The following is a 20,387-nucleotide window of genomic DNA, read 5'->3' as shown; positions in this document are numbered from 1 at the left end:
TTATTTTTGTGTGCGATCCTTTCTTTTCTTCAGGGAAGAGGCGGGAGCACGCTCCACTCCCTAGTCGTGCGCAAATAAAGGCTCCGGGGTTGCCGGCTCGGTCAGCCCTCCTTGGCAGCTTAGCAAAGTGGCCGACTTGGCAGGGATCCCTTTGGTTGCAAAAAAAAAAAAAAAAAAAAAGGTGCCCCCAAATAATAATAATAATAACTTTAAAAAACTCAGACCGGAAACCACCATGCCTCCTTGGATCTCTTTCTTACATCTTCTGTAACTTATTTATTGATTGATTAATGAAAGGCTTGATTGCCAAGAAGCTCCTCCGTTTCCCCTATTGGCACCAAAGACTAATTAAAAATGCTGTGTTGGTGGTGAGTGTTAATTAGACCATTCCAGAGGCGATGCACCCTTCTTTCAGAAGCCTAACTTCAGTTAGAAGATGAAATAGGTCAGGCTGCCCTTTCTCATCCCATTAACCTTTAATCCAGGTTTAAAACCAGTTTCCCCAATCTTGGAGCCACCTGGGGGCAGGAGCAACTGGGGAGAGGGAGGGGGTGAGGAGAAAGCCAAAGGGGCTATGCCCAATTTTGAAAACTTTGGAGAATAAGAAGGATGCTTTATTAAAGCATATAAAATGGGTCCACGATGCCAGCACCCAGGCAGAAGGAACGAGTGCGTTGTACATGGGAGGGATTGGCCTGTGGCTTGCCTGGCACCTGGCATTCCAAATTGGCATTTCCTGGGGAGTGACACCTCCCTGGGCCTTTTGAAAGGATGCCTCTGCATCGGAGGCTAGACCCTGGCTTGGCTCCCCAAGTCCTGGGTTGTGCCTCCAAACCAGTCTTTAAAAAACTTTCTCCTGGGGTTACCCAGAAGGCAGAGGGGGTTGGGCGTATGTGGAGTGGGCCGTTGAAGGCTTTTGGAGACTGTTTGACTAAGCAGGAGGAAGCCCCGGCAGTGTGTTCAGGATGTCTTCAGGATGGCTGGTCTGGTCTTCTGGATTTTAAGGAGGAGCTGGGCTTGCCTGTGATGCGCCCTGATCCCTCTGTGGTCCAGTTTTCTTCCTTCCCTTTCCCTTGCACTTCTCCTGGCTGACTTAGGGAACGGAGAGGAGAAGCTGCTGCTCTGTAGCTGCATTTAGGGATCAATCCAGCAAACATATTGACTTCTCAACCATCCAGTGAAATGGTCCGTTAGTCCTGCCTTTCAGCTCTTTCTCTCTCTCTCTCTCTTTTTTTTGAATTCAAGTATGTTTGAAAACTTCCTGAGATTTCTCTGGGCAGTAAGAAATCAGAGCTTTTACATCAGGGTCTGCTCTCATGAAGTCCTCCCCCCATCAGGAAACTGACTGGACCTGGCCACCAGCCGAGAGTAGCATCCTCGCTTCTCCCTTTCTCAGGTATCCCCTCCCTACCCTGGCTCCAGCACAAGGACGGTGACAGCCCCAGACGTGGTGGAGACCGACTCCCAGGAAAAAAAAACAAAAGGCTCGCAGGAGGTATTGAACATCCTCCCACTCCCCACTGACCAGGAGGTTTTTCTGTGGCGAGGACGTCTGTGCCCATGTGCACTTGGGGCGTGTGCACCGGCTGGCGTGATGGGATGTGACAGGGTCTCACCCGGGAGAGAGCCAGGGTCTGGCGTACAGCGCAGAGCTGTTCTCAGAAACAAGGGCTGAGGACACCGCGGCCCCCCCTGGAGAAGGCCTGTCCAAGTAGGAGATCCTTTGGGCGGGGCCTTTTTTTCTTTTATTATTATTCATGAGGAGAGCCAGAAGCGGTAAGAAGTGTGGCCTCTGGACTCAGGCTGCATGTGAAAAGCCAAATAACAGCGATCCTGCCAGAGAGGCGTGGCTATGAGCAAGGACTTTGCAGTCAAACATGGGTTCAATTCCCAGTCCCACGACTTTCTAGCTGTGTGACTTTCAGCAGATTACTTCATCTTCCTCATCAGCAGTTGTCTTATCTCTAACCCAAGGCTGAAAGTGAAAGTTGCTCAGTCGTGTCCGACTCTTTGCAGCCCCATGGACTATACAGTCCGTGGAATTCTCCAGGCCAGATTACGGGAGTGGGTAGCCTTTCCCTTCTACAGGGGATCTTTCTAATCCAGGGATTGAACCCAGGTCTCCCACATTGCAGGCGGATTCTTTACCACCTGAGCCACCAGGGAAGCCAAGGACCTTGGAGCAAGATAACTGGCACACAGAGATTTGTTGAATGAATGAATATGTAAAGAAGAGAGCCCCTGACGTAGAGCAAGCATTCAGCACACTTTAGCTTTCCATCCCCTCCTCTGTCAAGAGGTGATCTTGACCTTCCCACTCCTATGTGCTATCATTATCCCCACTTTATAGATGAGAACTCTGAGACTCAGAGAGGTTAAGTTCTTTTTTCAGAGTCACACAGTGAATTAAGTTGCAAAGTTGAGATTCAAACCTAGATCTGGCTGAGTTCTCTAGTTTGAGGTCTCAGTTTAGATTCAGAAAAGGGCAATATTCCTCGGAGCCCATTTGCAAGAGTTTTTGCATTGTAATCTGGAGCTAAAAAGAATAGAATCTGAAAGGTTTCATCTCTGCCAGGGATCCCTTGAAGGGGTTGTGGAGATGGTGGTGGGCAACCAGAGGGCTTTCTCTGGAAGCTCAGCTATTTCCTAGGCCAGCAGAGGGCTTCTTAGCTCTGCCACCCGTGGGTGTATGAGATGCTTGTCTTCTGGACATTAAGCTCTCATGGGTGAATTCTTGCCAAATTCAGAACATTTTTGACTTGGGCATTCACTTGGAGAAATCTGCTCTTGCTGAGTGTTTCATATGGTATAGGACAAGCCTTCAACCTTTCTGTAGCTTCTCTTCCAGGAGAAGCTGTTCTCTTCCTCCTTGCAAGCCCTCTGTGTCTGGGTCTCTCATTGGCCTTTTAACCTGCTTTGGCGCTGAGCCGTGCGGAAGCCTTTTGTGACAGAGGGTGGCTTCGGCCTCATTCCAAAGTAGCCACCGGTCAGGACAGCTGCAAGGGAGGGTGTGAGGGCTTCTGTCTGATGCCCACTGCGGCCGGATCTGGCCACAGCTCTCCCGGAGGCTGGCGCAGCCTGAATTGTAGAATGGCTGGTGCGTTGATTAGAAATGCTGGCAAGAGATGAGTGCCTTTTGGTAAAAGCTTCCCCCGCCCCTTTTTAAATTTCTTTTCTGATGGTGCTGATGCTACAGGAAAAGGCATTCATAATCATTTATTGGTGCTTCTTCGTGGGGATTCTCCAATATGTTCCCTCCCTTAGATGTTCATGGAAGGTGCATCCCATGCAGAATGCTTTCCTTGGTGCGGAGGTCCCTCCTCTCCTCCCTCCCTCCCTGCCCCTCTGAGCTCTGTGACGTCAGCCTGGAGGTGACTGGGAGCCTTCTCAGCCAGCAGGTTCCGAGGCAGGGAACGCGGCTCTGGGGCACAGTTGCCTTCCAGCTCTCAGATGATCTAGTCTGCTCTTTTCAGTTCCCCAGTGGACCCCGTTGTCTCGCCTGCCGCACGCTGCCTCCGCAGCTGTAATTAGGAGAGAAGTGTTGATGCCTTTTCGCTTCACAGGCCATTGCTTCCCTGTCTTATCATATCTGGGTGCTTTATTCCTATGATGACGATGCACCCCACATAGGTTTGAGAAAGAATTCATTTCTGTCTCTGGTGTGTGTGTTTGGAGAACAGGGTCCTCTGTGTGCCTTTTCCCAGCGGGAGTGGGGAACCCAGGCGGCCCGCAGGTGCGCGTCTAGGGATGTGCTCGGAGGATGGCGAGGCTCAGAGGAAGATCGATGCTGGCTGCTGGGTGTGGACTTCAGATGGTGGGCAAGGAAGCTCACACTTTTCCTCCTCTGCACAAGGCGATTCTGACCGTTGAAACTTTTCTCCTCAGGTATGGGTCTTGCTCCATGGAGGAAGATGACAGCTCGGGAAGGGAGCAACCTCGGTGATGAGCACTCGCAGGAACTGTGAGGGGCGGCTCTGCGAGCAGCCTTGTGGTGATTTATGGGAGTCGGGGGCTGCCGGAGAGGGATGTGGGTGCCATCAGCTCGGTGGATTAAATGCCCATTTACATTGTTATTGACATATAAAGTATCGGTGCCAAGGAGACGGTGAGGGAAAGGATTTCTGGGGCAGTGATGTGGCGCATGCCCCAGGATATGGACTCGTCTCTGCCCAAATCTGTCCTCTGGGCACTCAGGAGGCCAGGACTGGAGCTGGAGTAAAAGTCCCAAATCCCAGCTCTCACGATGCCGGAGCAGCCACCCTCATTGCTAAGGCAGTGATGGCAAGAGAGGTCCCCGAGTGGGTTTGAAGAAACGGGGGAGGCCTTTGACAAGGTCGTGTGGATTTCCTCGGCTGGCAGGAGCCGCGTCTGGCCGCCTGCATGCATCACTTTTGCCTGGGTTCTTTTATTCCACTGTGGATTTGGAAGCACCACTGAAGAAGAGAGGGAATTTTATTCCTGGGAAATGGAATCGGTTTCTGAGTCCAGCCAGCAGCAGAAGAGAAAACTGGTTACCCACGGACTGGAAGATCAAAAGAGGGTAAGTGAGAATTTTGTTGCTTGGCTTATGGCGCCGGAATTGCTAAGCAGGATTCAGGGCGCCAGGTGGTCGTCCTTGTTGTTGCTGTGTCTTTGATTATGCTGGTTTGTCTTTTTCTGGTTGAGGAGGCAGGATGGTGGCTCTTGACTTGCCAGGTCCTAGTGCTGAACTTGAAGTTTGGCTTGTTGGTAGGCAAAGGGAAAGAGAAAGAAGGCAAAAATCAGAAAGACAAAGATGTATAAGCCTTAGCTCAGGGAGTTAACAAACAGTGTGGGTGTCCTCTAAGTCAAATATGAGCTTATTTTGTATTGATGCTCCCTTTGGGATTCATACACTGTTAGCACCTTTTGGAAATGGTACTCTTGACAGTGGTGGTTTCATTTGAGTTATTCGCCATGAGGTCTGCTGGCTCTTGTGTTTATGGATCAAAAACATATTCTACTCCGCTCTTTGGCCTCATCTGTGAGAATGTCAAAGTCATTTAAAAAGGCCCATCGAGTATAGGTCATTTGCTGTCATCAGCCTGAAAGCCGCAGTCACCCAGGACTTGTGTCTACCAGTTAACGTTCAACTTGTCTTCAAAAGCCTTCGAGAGTAGCATTGAGTGGCTGGTTGTTCAGGAAGAAAGTTGAAGCTGTGCTTCCTCATTCCCAGGGGAATTGCTAGGACCAGGCGGTGGCCAAGGTTAAGTACAGCTTGAGTGGAGCCAGAGTCTGTGTTAATCTGAAAATAATTTCTGATATTTCCTTTGAAATGTTGTAGATGGTTGAGGAAAACCTTCTGCTATTCTCTCCATGTGGGGTGGAGTACCGCTTCTCTTCATGAGTCTAAAAAAATTCATCCCTTGTGTGAAATACCCGTGGAGGTGAAACCTAGCCTTACAATTCTTCCCTATAATTTTCAATGGCTGTGCACGTGTTTGAAAAGGATTTAGTATGGGGCTTTGTTCTGACCTTGAAAAAGTAAAGATAAATGGAAACAAACTACATTGTAAAAACACAGATAGTGACGCTATCCTAAAAAAAAGGGAAGTTTCCATTCCTGAAGCTGCACTCACCATAAAGCAGAAAGAGTGCCTACTATCTTAGGCACCTAGATAAGTGAAATTTGTTTTGTGGCCTTTGATTTATTCAGTGAATAACCAGCCTACAAGACCTCTCTGCTCCTGTTTCTGCAGGAGCTTTCTGAGAGATGGGAGGAAACCCAGTAACTGTTGTGAACAGGTCCTGGGATTAACTGCGTTTCACTAAGTGTGAGCCAGGTTTGATATCCAGACACTTTAGCAGAGGAACGTTTGGGACGTCTGACACTGTAGAAATTTTTAATTGGGCTGGTACACCGAGATAATGTGCAATTATGACGGCCTCTCCTTGGCGCGGTGTGCTTGTCTGCATTTCCCATCTGTCCCTGCGTTGGGTCCACATGTACCATGGAGCCTTTGGAAGCAGACTGTAACCCCAAGTGAGGCTCCGCGGCAGCTGGGGTAACATCAATTGGTCATGCTCAGCTGACATTCATTTTAACTTGAACTCTAGCCGTCATGGCGATTATTAAATTTATAATGATATATGTAAGATCCATTTTAATGACTCTCCATGCTTGAGTGAGCTCTCACTTGTGCTGGCAAAATAAGGCTTAATAGAGTATTACATTTCATCTCCTACTGAATTTTCCGGGCAGTGGTTGGAACTTTGCTGAGGAGGGATTAGATTGCGTTCTCTGATAGGCACCACGATATAGTTCCATATTGCTGTAGTACAGTTTCGGGTAATTCTTCTAGAAATACTGCCACCGCAACAGCTTCTGTTGGTGTGTGCACGTGTGTGTTTGTGGGTAAACACTCACAGCATTTGTGTCAAGTGTGAAGCTAAACAAGCGTCCGGGCACGCAGCCCAGAATGTCTTGTCCACGGAGCTGAAAAGGGGCTCTCCTGTGCTTTGGCTCAGATATCTCGGGTGAACTGGGAACCTCTCTTCAGGGGGGTTTGGCTGAAAGTCCAGCAAAGAAAGGCACAGTCTAGGCATCTGATGGGGAGCTGGGAGGTCCCCACCAGCTTACGTTACCACATGTTCATGGGCATGAGATCGATCCTTGCGGCATTGCTGTCAGGGTGTGTGTGTGTGTGTGTGTGTGTGTGTGTCTATGTGTGTGTGTGTGTGTGTGTGTCTGTGTGTGTGTGTCTGTCTGTCTGTGTATGTGTGTGTCTGTGTGTGTGTGTCTGTGTGTGTGTGTGTGTGTGTGTCTGTGTCTGTGTCTGTGTCTGTGTCTGTGTGTGTGTTACTCAAGGAAGGAAACTGCGGAGGGCTGAGGAGTCAAGGCAGAGGGAGGCTGGCCAGCGTCATTTTGCTGTATTTCCTACTGTCCTGAGCAGCAAAAGCCGTTTTCTTTAAGGTTTGGTAGGTTTCATGCTCCTTGCTGTAGCTTGGCCCTCTTCTGGTTTCCATATGGATAGAGCTCCTGATTGAGGGATCCTCTAGGATTCAGCTTTTTTTTTGAGGGGGGAGGGGTTCGCTTGTGCTATCTGCGAGTGTGCCAGAACTGTGAGCTGTAGAACCAGAGCTGAGTTCAGATTCCGGTTGTGCTGTGTGTTAGCTGTGTGACTCTGAGAAAGCTACTTGAGTTCTCTGATTATTAGTCTACATTTTCTACAGAGGATAATAGTATTTAACTATAGAGACATTGTTAAGATTAACTGAAGCAAAGCTGGCAAAGGGTTTGGCACTTGGTAATTATTTAAGAAATGTTCTGTATATTCTTGGGACAGTTTGCAATGTGGGATTTCTTGCTTTCTTTTTGTTCTTAAAGGGCTGCATGTGATTTTATTTTAAATCTTAAAAAAAAAAACCCTTTGGTAAAGCACTCATTACACATTCAAACATTACAGAAGAATTCGGAATATAAATTCTTCTTTTCTCTAATTCTGCTCAGCAGTAACTGCTATTAACAGTGTGATGTATAGCATTCCTGACTACTCTTGGTTTGTGTTTCTTAATAAAAGGAAGTCACACTGTACATATTTTTAAGAACCTAATCTTCTTCACTTCACATGGTCTGGATGTCTGTCTGAGTCATTGTATACACATCTACCTCACACCTTTTAATGACTAGAGAGAGTTCCACAATAGAATGTGCCAAAGTTTATTTAACCAATCCCTTGTGTGTACAGTTAGGATGTTTCCAGGTTTGGATTTTTTGCTCCATGATTTTTTTGGTATTACAAAATTCCCATGTTCAGCAAGTATTTATGAAGTACCTTCCATGTGCCTAGCTCTGTTCTTGGAGCTAGGAATCAGCTAGACAGATGGTTTTTTTCCTGAAACTTACATTCTAGCCCAGCACAACCTTCTGTGATGATTGAAATGTTCCATTCATGAACTGTACGTGTCAGTGGCCACCAGTCGTATCTGACCATGGAGCACTTGAAATGTGGCTAGTATGATTGAGGACCTTCATTTTAAAGCTCATTTATTTAAGTTGAGAATTCCTTGGCGGTTCAGTGGCTGGGACTCTGTCCTTCTACTACAGGAAGAATGGGTTCGATCCCTGGTTGGGGAATTAAAATCCTGCCTGCTGCATGGCTCAGCCAAAAAAAAAAAAAAAAAAGGTTTTCGTTTAGTTTAAACTAATTTAAGCTTCAATAGACACATGACTGGTTACAGTGTCAGACAGTGCCTCTCTCGATAACTATCTATTTGCAGACAATGGTCTATGTGCTAAAGAAAACAAATAGGACTGGGTAGTGTCGTGGGCTCTGGAAGGGTATATTTCACACTTGTAATTATTTTTTAATTTCCTTTTAATTGAGGTGTAACTTACATTCAGTAAAGTGCATGCTTCTTAAATTCATAACTCGATTAAAAAAAATCTTTAGTACACCTGTGCAGACACCACACAGAGCAGGATATAGATCCTTCCTTGCCCCTGAGGGGGTGCACTGTAGCTGGTATAAGGGAGGTCCCCCTTGGGGGAGTGGAGACCCTGGTGATGAACAGCAGCTGGCTGTGGGAAGATCAGATGGCAGACTTCAGATGCGAATGTGCCTGCTCGTACTCTGCAGCAGGGAGGGGTGCCATTCAGAACTCCCCTTTGGGCAACTTATCTTGATACCACTTATGGACAGTAGCTTCCCATGCATCCCTAGCATCTTGCCTAATTCAAATTCTGTGCTGAAGTCAGGGAAAATCCAGAGAGGCATGGGCTGCAAATTGCCACGAAGAGAAATTCAGCGAGGTATAAGTATTGTTCAGTGCTGTAAGGACCCACTTAACTAGCACAGATGGGAGAAGTAGAATTTCCCTGACAGACACCTATTGATCAGTCAAGGGAATGACTGTTTGATTGATTTTTTTCTCTACTCTTCCTTAGAAGTTTGTCCTTCACAGACGGAGCGTTCCCACAGAGGGTGAACACTGTAAAATAAGAATTGTTCAGGGGTTTTCAAGATACTCGATGACTGAGTGGCGACAAAGATGGTTTAGTTTGAATATTCTCCTGGCTCTCAGCTTCTCAGCATGAAAGACACCTGGAGACGGTGTTTTGAAATGACTTGGGAGAGCGTGAGTTTGAGCTTTGTGTAATTAAAATTTCCGGGGTTGGCTGAACTGTTCTGGATTGCCAAATGCTGACCGACAAAGGGGAAGATATTTTCATGCTTATCCCAGCAGCCTCTCCTCTCCTTTTTGTTCCTGGCGTCCCTGACTTGCTCATCGCCTCAGCATCATTGGACCTTACCTGGCTGCGCATCCCCTAAGTCCGCTGCTTTCTCATCCTGTCCTCTGCAGGCTGGCTCCTGTGGCATGGCATATCTGGCCAGTCTCTTCTGTCTGGTCTCACTGCCACCACTCTCAGGTCTAGGAGTTCTTGCTTGGCTAGTGGCATAGCCTCTGTGGGTGGCTCTCTTTGTTTCCATGTCTCCTCCACTCCTGGCCAGATTCCTCTTCTTTAGAGTCTTTCTGAAGTGTTGTCATTCTATTTAGAGATTTCCTGCTGTGTCCTCGGGCTTCCCTGTTGGCTCAGATGGTAAAGAATCTGCCTGCAATGCAGGAAATCCAGGTTCAATTCCTGGGTCGGGAAGGAAGATCCCCTGGAGCAGGGAATGGCTATCCACTCCAGTATTCTTGACTGGAGAATCCCATGGGCAGGAGCCTGGCAGGCCACAGTCCATAGGTTTGCAAAGAGTCAGACACAACTGAGCGACTTTGACATTTTCTGCTGAGTCCTCACCCTCCCCAGCCCCTGGCGCTTTACACTGTGCCCAACTTCTAGGGTATAATGGGTAAAAGCTCAAATCTTGCAGGAGCCTTGTAGACCTCAGCTTCAACCCTGAAAAAGTTCTGTAATGTCCCCGAGCTGTATTTTTTTCTCCCAGTGCTTTCTATTCATAGCTTATAAGACGCTTAGCACTGTTCCTGGAACATAGTAAATAATCAGCAAATGAGAATTGCTGTGATGATTATAATCTCTCAGTCTCTTTTACCCAGATATTCTCTACCAAACTCTCTTTTCTGTTTCGTGAACAACCCTCACATTTCCCCCATCTCTGCGCCTTTGCTTATGCGTGTGACTACCTGTCTGCCTTGAGACCCCTCATCTGTCCTCCATGAAGAGTACATCCCCCTCCTGTTTCTATTTATAATACCTTATTCAGTTGCAGGTGGGATAGCAGTTCATGGCATTCTCCTGGTGGCCCAGATGTTTTTTCTGTGTATCACACCCTGTACCAGATTATTGGCTGATTGAGGAAGGAACTAATTTTGTCCATCTCTTCATCCCCTGGCACACAATAGGCACCAGTGAATGTTGGCTGACTGAATGAATAAATATTACTTGATGCTTTAGGATTTCTCTTTCCCTGTGGTTCTTAAGCTGAATGTGACCTTCCAAAAGGACCAGTTTAGTATGTTGTCCACTCTTAGAGAGAGAAGAAGGAGAAGTAGGATTCAAGGAGATGGTCAGGATTTCTCTGCAATGACTGAATACATTTGATTAGGGCAGCTAGATTGGGTCTGGTGAGTGGAATAGAAAGTAGGGATATTTTGAAGGAAAGAGCAGGAGAATTTGGGTTAGTGACTAGACTAGTCACTAGACTGACAGAGAAGTATAAATCTAAGATGTTGCCAAGTTTTTGGTACATCAGTGGCTGGAGAGGGCTTGCAGCCCTTTGAATGAAGCTAGTTGAAGTAGTGATACCTTCTAATGCTTCTCACGGCAAAGTGCTCTCTTATTTGGTTTGCACCAGTGGAAGCAGAGCAGCTGTTATTTCTTTTCAGGCAAAGAAGGAATCAAGACACATATTTTAAGATAATTTCCCCACATACACATGATTTAGGTTTAGTGATTCTTTCCGAAAGGATTAAGAAATAGCTGAAGATAGGGAAAATAACTAGCGTGTAGAACTACTGCTCTGTGCTAGAGAGTGTCCTAGGCACTCATTTGATCTCATTTAGAGCTTGCCCATGCTCTGGTTGTAGGTATTACTGACCCCTTGCACAGATGCAAAGGCTATGGTTTCTCCAAGTTTCCACAATTTATTTTGTCTGCTAGACTCCTGCATTTCACTGTAGCTTCACCCCACCCTTAGGATTAGATCTCTAAAATATTTAAACTGGAATTTACTTTAAAAATAGTCTCTTCTAACTATTTAGTTAGATTTAGTTGTATACCTGTATGTACACGAAGCACGCAGTACACATGTGAGTCATGTACTGCATAGCGGGGTTGGCCTGTGTGGCATCTCACAGGTGTTTGTTCATCTAGGTATTAGGTCCACATCATTCCTCAGATCAGAGCTCCATGTCATGATCCTCCCCGCAGTCAGTCCCTGGCCTGGGAGAGGCTGAGCTGCTGTAGAGAAACTCTCCTCCTAGTGATCTGAGCTCTGAGAGGCTGACGGTGCAGTCAGCGCTCTGGATGGATGGATGCTCACACTTCAGGTAAAGATGCAGCTCTAGCCCCAGCTCCCTGAGCTCTTTCCAGATGAGCTGAGGTGCTTGCTGCTTGGCTTGGGCCCAGGTGGTGCTGCCGTCCCTTTGCAGCCCGTAGCGGCAGCAGTTACAAGTTGATCAGCCTCCTGACAGCTCTCTGCCTGCATGGTCCACCTGTCTGACTGGCATGAATGGAGGGGGTGTTAACCAAACGCTTGGGGGATGGACACTGAGGATTTACCATAGCACACTGCACATGTCATTGAGGGTGGAAAGAGACTGTAGCCAGAAGCAACTCTATTCAGTAAGTTTGGAGCTTCTGTTCAGGTGTGGGGGCAAAGAGGCCAGCAAAGGGGAAAACAGGGCAGTGCCCTGTTTTCATTTCACTGTGGAGAAGATCAGACAGCACAGGATCAGTCTCATTTATGCCTTCATTCTTCCCACATTTATTTGTTAAGTCCCTACTGTATGCTGGCCAGCCACAGCGTGAGGCTCTGGGGTCATAATGATGAGCTTAGAGACTGTCTCTTGGTACTTCCGTTGTCTTGAGGGAGTCAGTCAGTTTAACCAGCAGGGACAGTGACATTAGATAAGTGTCTGTCTGGTTTGGAGGTTGACAGGGGTGGGAAGGTAGGCAGAGAGTGCCTCCCTGGAGAAGGAGGAGCTTGAGCTCCACCTGTGAGAGGCTGAGTGAGAAGCGCACTGGGGGAGGGCTGAGTAAGCAGCTCACAGGGTGGACTGAACTGTGTCCCCTGCCCCAAATTCGTGTTTTGAAGTAGATCTCAGAATGTGACTGTGTTCAGAGATAGGCCCTTCAAGGAAATAATTAAGGTTAAATGAGGTCATGAGGGTGGGACGCTAAGCTGATGTGACTGGTGTCCTTATGAGAAGAGGAAGGGCCACCAAGGGTGTGTGTGTACAGAGGAAAGGCCGCTTGAGGACGGAATGAGAAGGTGGCCGTCTGCCAGCTGGGGAGGGAAGCCCCAGGGGAATGCACACCTGCTGACCCTTGGATTGTGGTCGTCAAGCCTCCAGAACTGTGAGAAAGCAAATTTCTGCCGTTTAAGCCACCGAGTCCCTGGTATTTTGCTGTGGCGGCCCTAGCAGACACTAGCTCACAGAGAGAGAGAGAGAGAGAGAGAGTTGGCTGAAGGCATTTTACTTTAAACAGACCAGACTGTAAGCTCCCTGAGGGCAGGTGCTACTTCAGGTCCCCAGCATCCAGCTTGGTGCCTGAGGCCTGGCAGGTCTTCAGCAGATATTTGTTGAGTGAGAAAATCCATGGATGCAAAGGATGAGGACAGAGAATGGAGAGACTGGACTTGCCATGCGGACAGTTGAGATGTTGTCCTGTCGGCTCTGAGAAACCACTGGGGGTGTCAGAATGAGGGGATGCCCAGAATGTGGTTCTGGGGAAGATTCTAGAATAAACCAGGGTGGCTAGGAAGGGGTGAGAGTAGTAATGTAGGCAACAGAGCCTGGAGTCAAAGAGACCAGAGAGAGGACCCCCACAGTGGTCTAGGCATTCATGATCACCTTCTGTTCCAGGGCTGAGACAGAGGGAACGCAGAAATGAGCAGATGCAAGAAATAGAATCTGAGGAGCAGAAACTGGCCAGCAACTGGATATGGCTGACTCACGTGCCAGGTAGCATGAGTCCCAGGAGTCTCCAAGGTTCAGAACCTCCCCCTGTACCTAGTAGAATGCGGTCCGATGGCCCAGGGGGTCCGGCAGCCCAGGGGCACGTTCGCTCCTGACTAATGCACCGGGGTACACCGTGGTCTTCTGCCCTGGTCGTAGAAGAGCAGACACTGTCTCCATTTGGTGGATGAGGTAAGCGAGGCATGAACAGGCAAAGTGACCGGCCGCGTGTCACACACCTTGTCAGTAACTAGATGGCGGTGAAGATCCCTACTCTCTTTATCCATCAGTTAGGATCACTTTCCAGGGAATAAAGCTGCCTTCCTCAATCAGCAGAAATAAATATTGATATTTTGTTATTTTGGCTTTAGAGACCCTACTTTAAAGATACTGAAAAAGTTATTCTCGGTCCTAAAGGTGCTAGTAGCTCAGTTGTGTCTGACTCTTTGAGGTCCCATGGACTGTTGCCCGCCAGGCTCCTCGGTCCATGGAATTTTCCTGGCAAGAATGCTGGAGTACTCCAGGGGATCTTCCTGACTCAAGGATTGAACCCAATCTCTTGAGTCTCCTGCATTGGCGGGTGGAGTCTTTACCACTAGTGCCACCTGGGAAGCAGGCAGAAGTTGACCAATAAGGTGGGCACCTCAGAGGTGGCCTCTCCCCATTTGTTTAAACGATATACATAGATTACACAAGGATAGCTCTGCACTAAGTGAAATGAATTGACATTGGCCTTCCAGCTCTGTTCCAACGTGCTTCCAGGAACCAAATTACTGTCTTAGCACAAAAGAGGGCTGAAATTTAGTAAGTGGTAAGCAGTGCCAACTCTGCAGCTGGCATCCTGTGTAGGGTTGGCATATTTGTTCAAGCCTTTTACTTACCTGGTCTCTTTAGACTCCAACTTTTCCCCTTGGTCTGCACTGTTTGATCATTCATTCCTGTCTTGAACTGTGTAGAGTGTGGTTGTAGACTGGAGGGAGAGAGTGTCAGTATCATCTAGGCTATTTGGTGTCTGTTAAGAACACAACTTTGGAACCTTATTACTTTGGGTAATTTATTTATCTTTTCTGGCCCCTGTTTCTTCATCTAGAAAATTAGGATGAATAATAAAACCTTTGGTAAGGATTATGAGATATAATGTACTTGAAGTATTTAATCTAGTACTTAGAACACAGTTAAGTAGTAAATGGTATCTATTATAATTCTTACCTTATGTTTCCCTTCCCTGGCTTGGCAAAATTCTCTAAGTAGCATATTTGGGGAATAAAATGGTAGGGGAGTTGGGTGACTGCTGCTAATTTATGTGAGTTTCCTTTTCTGGTTAACTGAAGGTCATATATGATTATTTCTAATTTAAACTTTGTTACTGCAAGTCTTCCTCAAAGAATGTCTGCTTTTATGCTTTAGAAACACAGACAGTGAAAACAGCCAAGTCTTCCTTCATGTACCAGTCTTCTAGGAACTTTGCTAACCTCATCATTCTGCACGTTAATCGACAGTTTACAGGACTCTATTATGTATTTGCTGCTGCTCAGATGCTCAGTCCTGTCCAACTTTTTGTGACCCCATGAACTGTAGCCCACCAGGCTCCTCTGTCCATGGGATTCTCCAGTCAAGAATACGGTCAAGAATATGAGTAGGATGCCATTTCCTCCTCCAGGGAATCTTCCTGACCCAGGGATCGAACCCACGTCTCTTGTGTCTCCTGCTTTGGCAGGTGAATTCTTTACCACGAGTGCCACTTGGGAAGCCCCTGTTATATGGTAGACGAGGCTAAACCTTTTGTGTGATTCCAACATTTCCTCCTACCACAAGTTGCATTTTTGCTTGAATATGTTTTATGAATTTCATTTATTATACTTTGTAGCATCCCCTAAAACTGCAGTACCAGGGAAAAAAATCTGGTTACCTGGAGGTGAATTCCAATTAATGAATGCTTTCCAAATCTTGTCCTAGATGAGATTTACTTTGCTTCTAAAGCTTAGATCAGATTCCTCCATGTCTGCAGTTTGAATCAAAATACTGACATCTCTGACTCCTATCCTCAGGGCATTAATTTTTAATCTTCCTTCTCTTTGGGATAATTAGAAAGGGATGTGGGGGTTGGGGAGAGAAAAGAGAAGAGATGCGGTTGGCAGAGCAGGAGTGATTTTTTTTTTTTTTTTAATAATGCAGCCTTTTCTGGGAAGAGGGAACATCTGAAATCTTGCATCTGCATTCCCAGTTTGCTTGAGGAAGATAAAGCAAGGGTTGGGATTGGGGCTGTGGCTGATAGAGCCAGATCAGGGTGGTTCCTGATGTGGGAATGGGAGGTCATTTAGGGAAGGAGCCAGACTTGCGTAACTGTATGTGTCAGCGAGGAAGGTCGAGAAATCCACTTGGGTGTATGCGGGGATTTCTCTCTTGGCTAAGCTGAGTAAATACAGACAAGGTTACTTAAAGCCTTGTCTATTTCCTGCATCTGCGCTCCTTGGGCCTCTGAGAATCACAGCGGGATGTGAAGGACAGGAGTCAAAACCTTGATTACAACTAGCAAGATCTTATGTCCTTCATCTCTTGTGAAGCTGACACAGAAGTACCAGTCTGGACACCTGGGAACAGGGTACCTTTTTGCTCACAATCCAGGCTTTTTACCAGCTTCTTACATAGTTGAGTTAGGTTCCTTCAGCAATAACCCCTCCTTTCAAAAAGTGGATTATAGATGAGAGGCTCCCCCAGATTGCATGGTTCTGTTTAAAATATATTTCTCTCCTTTTCCATTGATATCATTAAAAAAGGCAGCAAGCAAAAGTCCTCAATGACATGGGCAAGTCTTCATGGGAAAATGGCATGTTCTGAAAAGAAGGAACAGTTATTGTTGTTGTGTCTTGGACACCTTCCCGTGGGAACTTCCAATCCATAGCTGAAAGTCTCTTCACCAACCATTTGGTTTCTTGTTAATTTTGAGATTCCTAACTCATTCCACATTGTTTGGCACATAGTCGATGATCAGTGCATATTTGTTGAATGAATGAAGGAGAGTCAACATTCTGAATGGGTTGAGGGTTGAAAGAGAGAGTTGGGTCTGTCCTCTGACTCTCTGAGCTATACTCTTGGTGGCATCGAGCAGTAGCATCTTAGAAAGGAAGGTTTAATCGTCTTTGATTTTGTGATGGGAGAAAGAATGCCCGGGAGGACTGCTTAGAGCTGTATATCCTGCGGCTTGTACATCTTTGTATATGTGGGGTTTCTTAGCTTTGAAGACCCAGTTTTTTGTTTTTTTTTTTTTATTTTAAAATTGTAAATCTATTATCTCCTACCTGCCCTGGCAGAGACGTGCCTTTTTCCTATGAGTTTCCATGGGTCCGTGCTGATGGGTAACCTGGAAGTTTCCTTCATTGATGTCTATATGAGCTGGTCATTTAAAGGTGAGACAGTAGCTGAGATGTACCCAAAAGGGGATGTACTGAATAAATCAGTGCAAAATGTGCCCTTACGTGTTGTAGCACAACGGGAGAAATGATGAGGGCAAGAAAGAGGAGTCAAGGAAAGACAGTGTCCTGTCAGAGCCCGTGAAATGTTCCGCAATGGAGATAAACGATGTAGCTGTTGACAGGAAATGGGAGAAGCTTCTTTTTAATTTATTTCTTAAGTTTATTTTTAATTGGAGGACAATTGCTTTACAACATTGTATTGGTTTCTGCCATACAACAACGTGAATCAGCGGCAAGTATATATACGTCCCCTCCCTCCCCTTCCCCTCCCCACCCCACCCCACCCCTCGAGGCTGTCACAGGGTACCGCCTGGAGCTCTCTGCGTTACACAGCAGCTTCCCACTGGCTATCTGCTTTACACAAGGTCATGTCCATGTTTCAGTGCTGCTCTTTCGGTTCATCCCACCCTCTGCTTCCCGCACTGTGTACACGTCTGCCCCCTGTGTCTGCATCTGAAAGAAGCTTCTTAATGTCTCTGAGCTTCCCTTCCTCATCTATGAAATGTGGGTACTGGATATTTACACCTTGTAGAGTTCTAATAAGGGAGAGAATGTATGTCAAGTACTTAGCACAATACCTGGTGTACTGAATTGGTGCTGATCAAAAGTGAGCTTTCCTTTACCTGTCTCTGAGCTCACGTTAAGCCATGAGAAAGTGCACTTTGTTGTTGAGGTATTAGTGGGTCTACTTTGGGACCACTCTCCCTTATCTACTGAAGCGTGAGGAAAAGTCACACCGTGGAGAGGGCTTGGGTGACAACCCCAGTTCATCGCCTGGTGCGGCAGCTGTGACTGGGAGAGTCCTGTCCTTCCTTGGGCCTCCGCTCCTGCTGGATTCATACGAAGTTCTTTGACTCCTTGGTCTGGCCTTTTGCTAGTACTGGGCATTGGAGTGGCTGTAGGAGGGGATCTTCTGGTTGGAAGGCTGGGCAGAGTTCCCAGCTGTAAGGCATCTTCGTCCCTGGCAGCCTTCCATCATCCAGGGGCCGTTGCACCAAGCCCAGGGAGCCAACTCACTGTGCCGACTGAAATCGAGGGCGCTTGGAAACAGGAGCCCTGGGTGCGTTTGTGCTTTTCTCCCGTGGCCGTCAGTCACTTGGCAGGGCCCGGGCAGGACTGTGAGGAGGAAAACGGCAAATAGCAGTTTGCATTACTAGAACAACATGAAGCCCTTTCCTACAATAATTGAAAAAAATCTAATTTCTGCCCATGTCCCTGGAGTATCTTCCTATACAGATTCCTATGGAGTCCCCAAATCTTATTATCGACACAACTGAGGAGGCAGAAGGGATTTGCCTGCTGGAGTACAGTTGAGAGGAGAATCCCTAGGCCTCCGCAGTGGTGCCTAGAGATCCTAGATCTCAGTGAATTTAAGCGGGAAGCAGTGGAGGTAATGGGGAAAGTCACAGAGAGGACAGGGCGGGTGCCTGACTTGGAGAAGTGACTGCTGGGGTCTGGTGGTGCTGGGATCTTAGTGCCTTGTCATCTTAGGCAGCACTGTTCCCACTTTACAGATAGGGAAATAAAGGCTCCGAGAAGTTACTAGCTTTCCCATGGTTCTAACAGCTGGAAACAGTAGCCGCTCAGTCTTGAAGCCAACTCTGCATGACTCCAAAGCCTATGCCCTTTTTCATCAGGTACCATTATCAGACTCTGATATACCACTGACTTGATTTCTGCTATATTATTATTATTGCTCCATATCTGTTTTAAAATTGACTCACTTAAAACGATTAGCCTTGTCACAAGAATATTATCAACGAAATTCCAGGTTTGACGTGCTACTTATTTTTCTTTCTGATTACTCATTAAAATAAAATCATGGGTATAAAGCTTTAAAAAATTTTATTGATGTTCTATAAATACCATGTGGGATATACAGGCCTCAGTTTGGAAACACTTCCCTGTACATCAGTAACAATATGACAATAGCTATAATGTTGACTAGTTACTGAGTATTTACCATATGCCAAGCCCTCAACAAAGTAGTCAGACCTGGGCTAAGTAGTCTAACCTGGTTTTATTTTTTTTGCATGACATGAATCCACCATGGGTGTACACTACCAGCCCCAAGCATGCTGTATCCTGCGTCGGACATAGACTGGCGATTCGATTCTTACATGATAGTGTACATGTTAGAATGCCATTCTCCCAAATCATCTATGTGTCTTTTTTCCTGTCTTGCATACAGGGTCGTCATTGCCATCTTTCTAAATTCCATATATATGTGTTAGTATACTGTATTGGTGTTTTTCTTTCTGGCTTACTTCACTCTGTATAATCGGCTCCAGTTTCATCCATCTCATCAGAACTGATTCAAATGTATTCTTTTTAACAGCTGAGTAATACTCCATTGTGTATATGTACCACAGCGTTCTTATCCATTCATCTGCTGATGGACATCTAGGTTGTTTCCATGTCCTGGCTATTATAAACAGTGCTGCAATTCTGAGCAGTGATTGCTGGGTCATAAGGTAGTTCTATTTGCAATTTTTAAGGAATCTGTTCTCCATAGTGGCAGTACTAGTTTGCATTCCCACCAACAGTGTAGAAGGGAGAGGTGGGGATGATTTGGGGACTAACATGTATATCAACCTGGTTTTAAAACTGTAATCTGCCACTTCCTTGATGTGTGACCTTCAGCAACTTAAGTTATCTTCTCTGTGCCTTGGTTTCCTCATCTATAAAATGGGAATAATCTACCTTCTAGAACATTGAACATCAGACAAGTAACACTTAGATAAGTGCCTTGACATATTAAGTGCTATGTTAAATATTAGCTATTATTCATTCATTCACTCATTTGACAATTAATTATTGTTTGAGCATGTTCTGTATACTGGACATCATCCTATAATCTTTACAACAGTCTGATGTTGGTCTTAGCTACATTTAATAGATGAAAAGAGCTTAGGTTGAGCAGTTTCGCCAAAGTTCCCAGCCTAAAATGTGATGAAACTGAATTCAAATCCAGGTATGCCTGAAACTTGACGGCTATGAATTTTGCACAACACTTCTGAACACAAAATGTCTGTATTCTGTGTGTTTGTGTTTTCCACATAGACCAATTTTTCAACAGCAGCTGGGTGTCCTACAGTGCAGTTCAATTAGATTCTGACACTGTCTGCCTGGAGTGTCAGATCCCACGAGGTCAGGACTCAGCCCCGTGAATCTGCTCCCCGTCCAGATGCCAAGCACAAGTCCAGACCACCTGTGCTTCTGACCCACTACCTGCTCCTAAGGAAAGAACTTACTTAGTATTACTGGTTTACTATGAAGGAATCAACAACCAAATGGAAGAGGTCCCTATGGCACAGGATGTGGAAGGGCACGTGGAGCTTCTTTGCCCTCTCTGGGCACGCCGCTCTCCTGGCACCTCAATGTGTTTGCCAACTCTGAATCTCCCTGTACCCCTTAACTTGAGAGTCTTTAGCGGAAGATCCATTATGTGGGCATGCTTGATTAGACCTTTGGCCATTGGTGATTAAGTCAATTTCCAACCCCTCTCCCCTCCCTGGAGGTCAGGGGATGTGGGTAGTGGGCTGAAAGTTCCAATCCTCTAATCACGATCGATCGGTTCCTCTGGCAACCAGCCCCCATCCTAAAGCCCCCACTGAGAGTCATCTCATTAGCATAAACTCTGGAAAAACAGAAGACCAGGCTCTCTTCTCACCCCTATCTCTCAGGAAATTCCAAGGATTTTAGAAGCTCTGTGCCAGAACTGGAGATGAAGACTAAATATGTATTTGTTAACATGTCACAGTATCATAGAAGCCAGAGTTGTTTCTCTTATCTACTCTGCCGTTACTG

At 46.4% G+C, this 20,387-nt stretch overlaps 1 protein-coding gene across 1 annotated transcript in view; it reads left to right on the top strand.

The window, feature by feature from the left end:
* The window catches only part of NAV2 (neuron navigator 2), a 799,971-nt gene that overhangs the window by 1,398 nt on the left and 778,186 nt on the right, over nt 1-20,387 (top strand). Inside the window, exon 2 of the mRNA XM_060403976.1 lies at nt 3,886-4,540. Coding sequence (XP_060259959.1) covers nt 4,466-4,540 — 75 coding nt within the window. The 5' untranslated portion in view covers nt 3,886-4,465. The remainder of the gene's footprint in view (nt 1-3,885; nt 4,541-20,387) is intronic.

This window comes from Ovis aries, chromosome 21, assembly GCF_016772045.2.
Source record: "Ovis aries strain OAR_USU_Benz2616 breed Rambouillet chromosome 21, ARS-UI_Ramb_v3.0, whole genome shotgun sequence".
NCBI classification, from domain to species: domain Eukaryota; kingdom Metazoa; phylum Chordata; class Mammalia; order Artiodactyla; family Bovidae; genus Ovis; species Ovis aries.
Note: the sequence above shows the minus strand (reverse complement) of the source record. Positions and strands in the feature narration are given on the sequence as shown.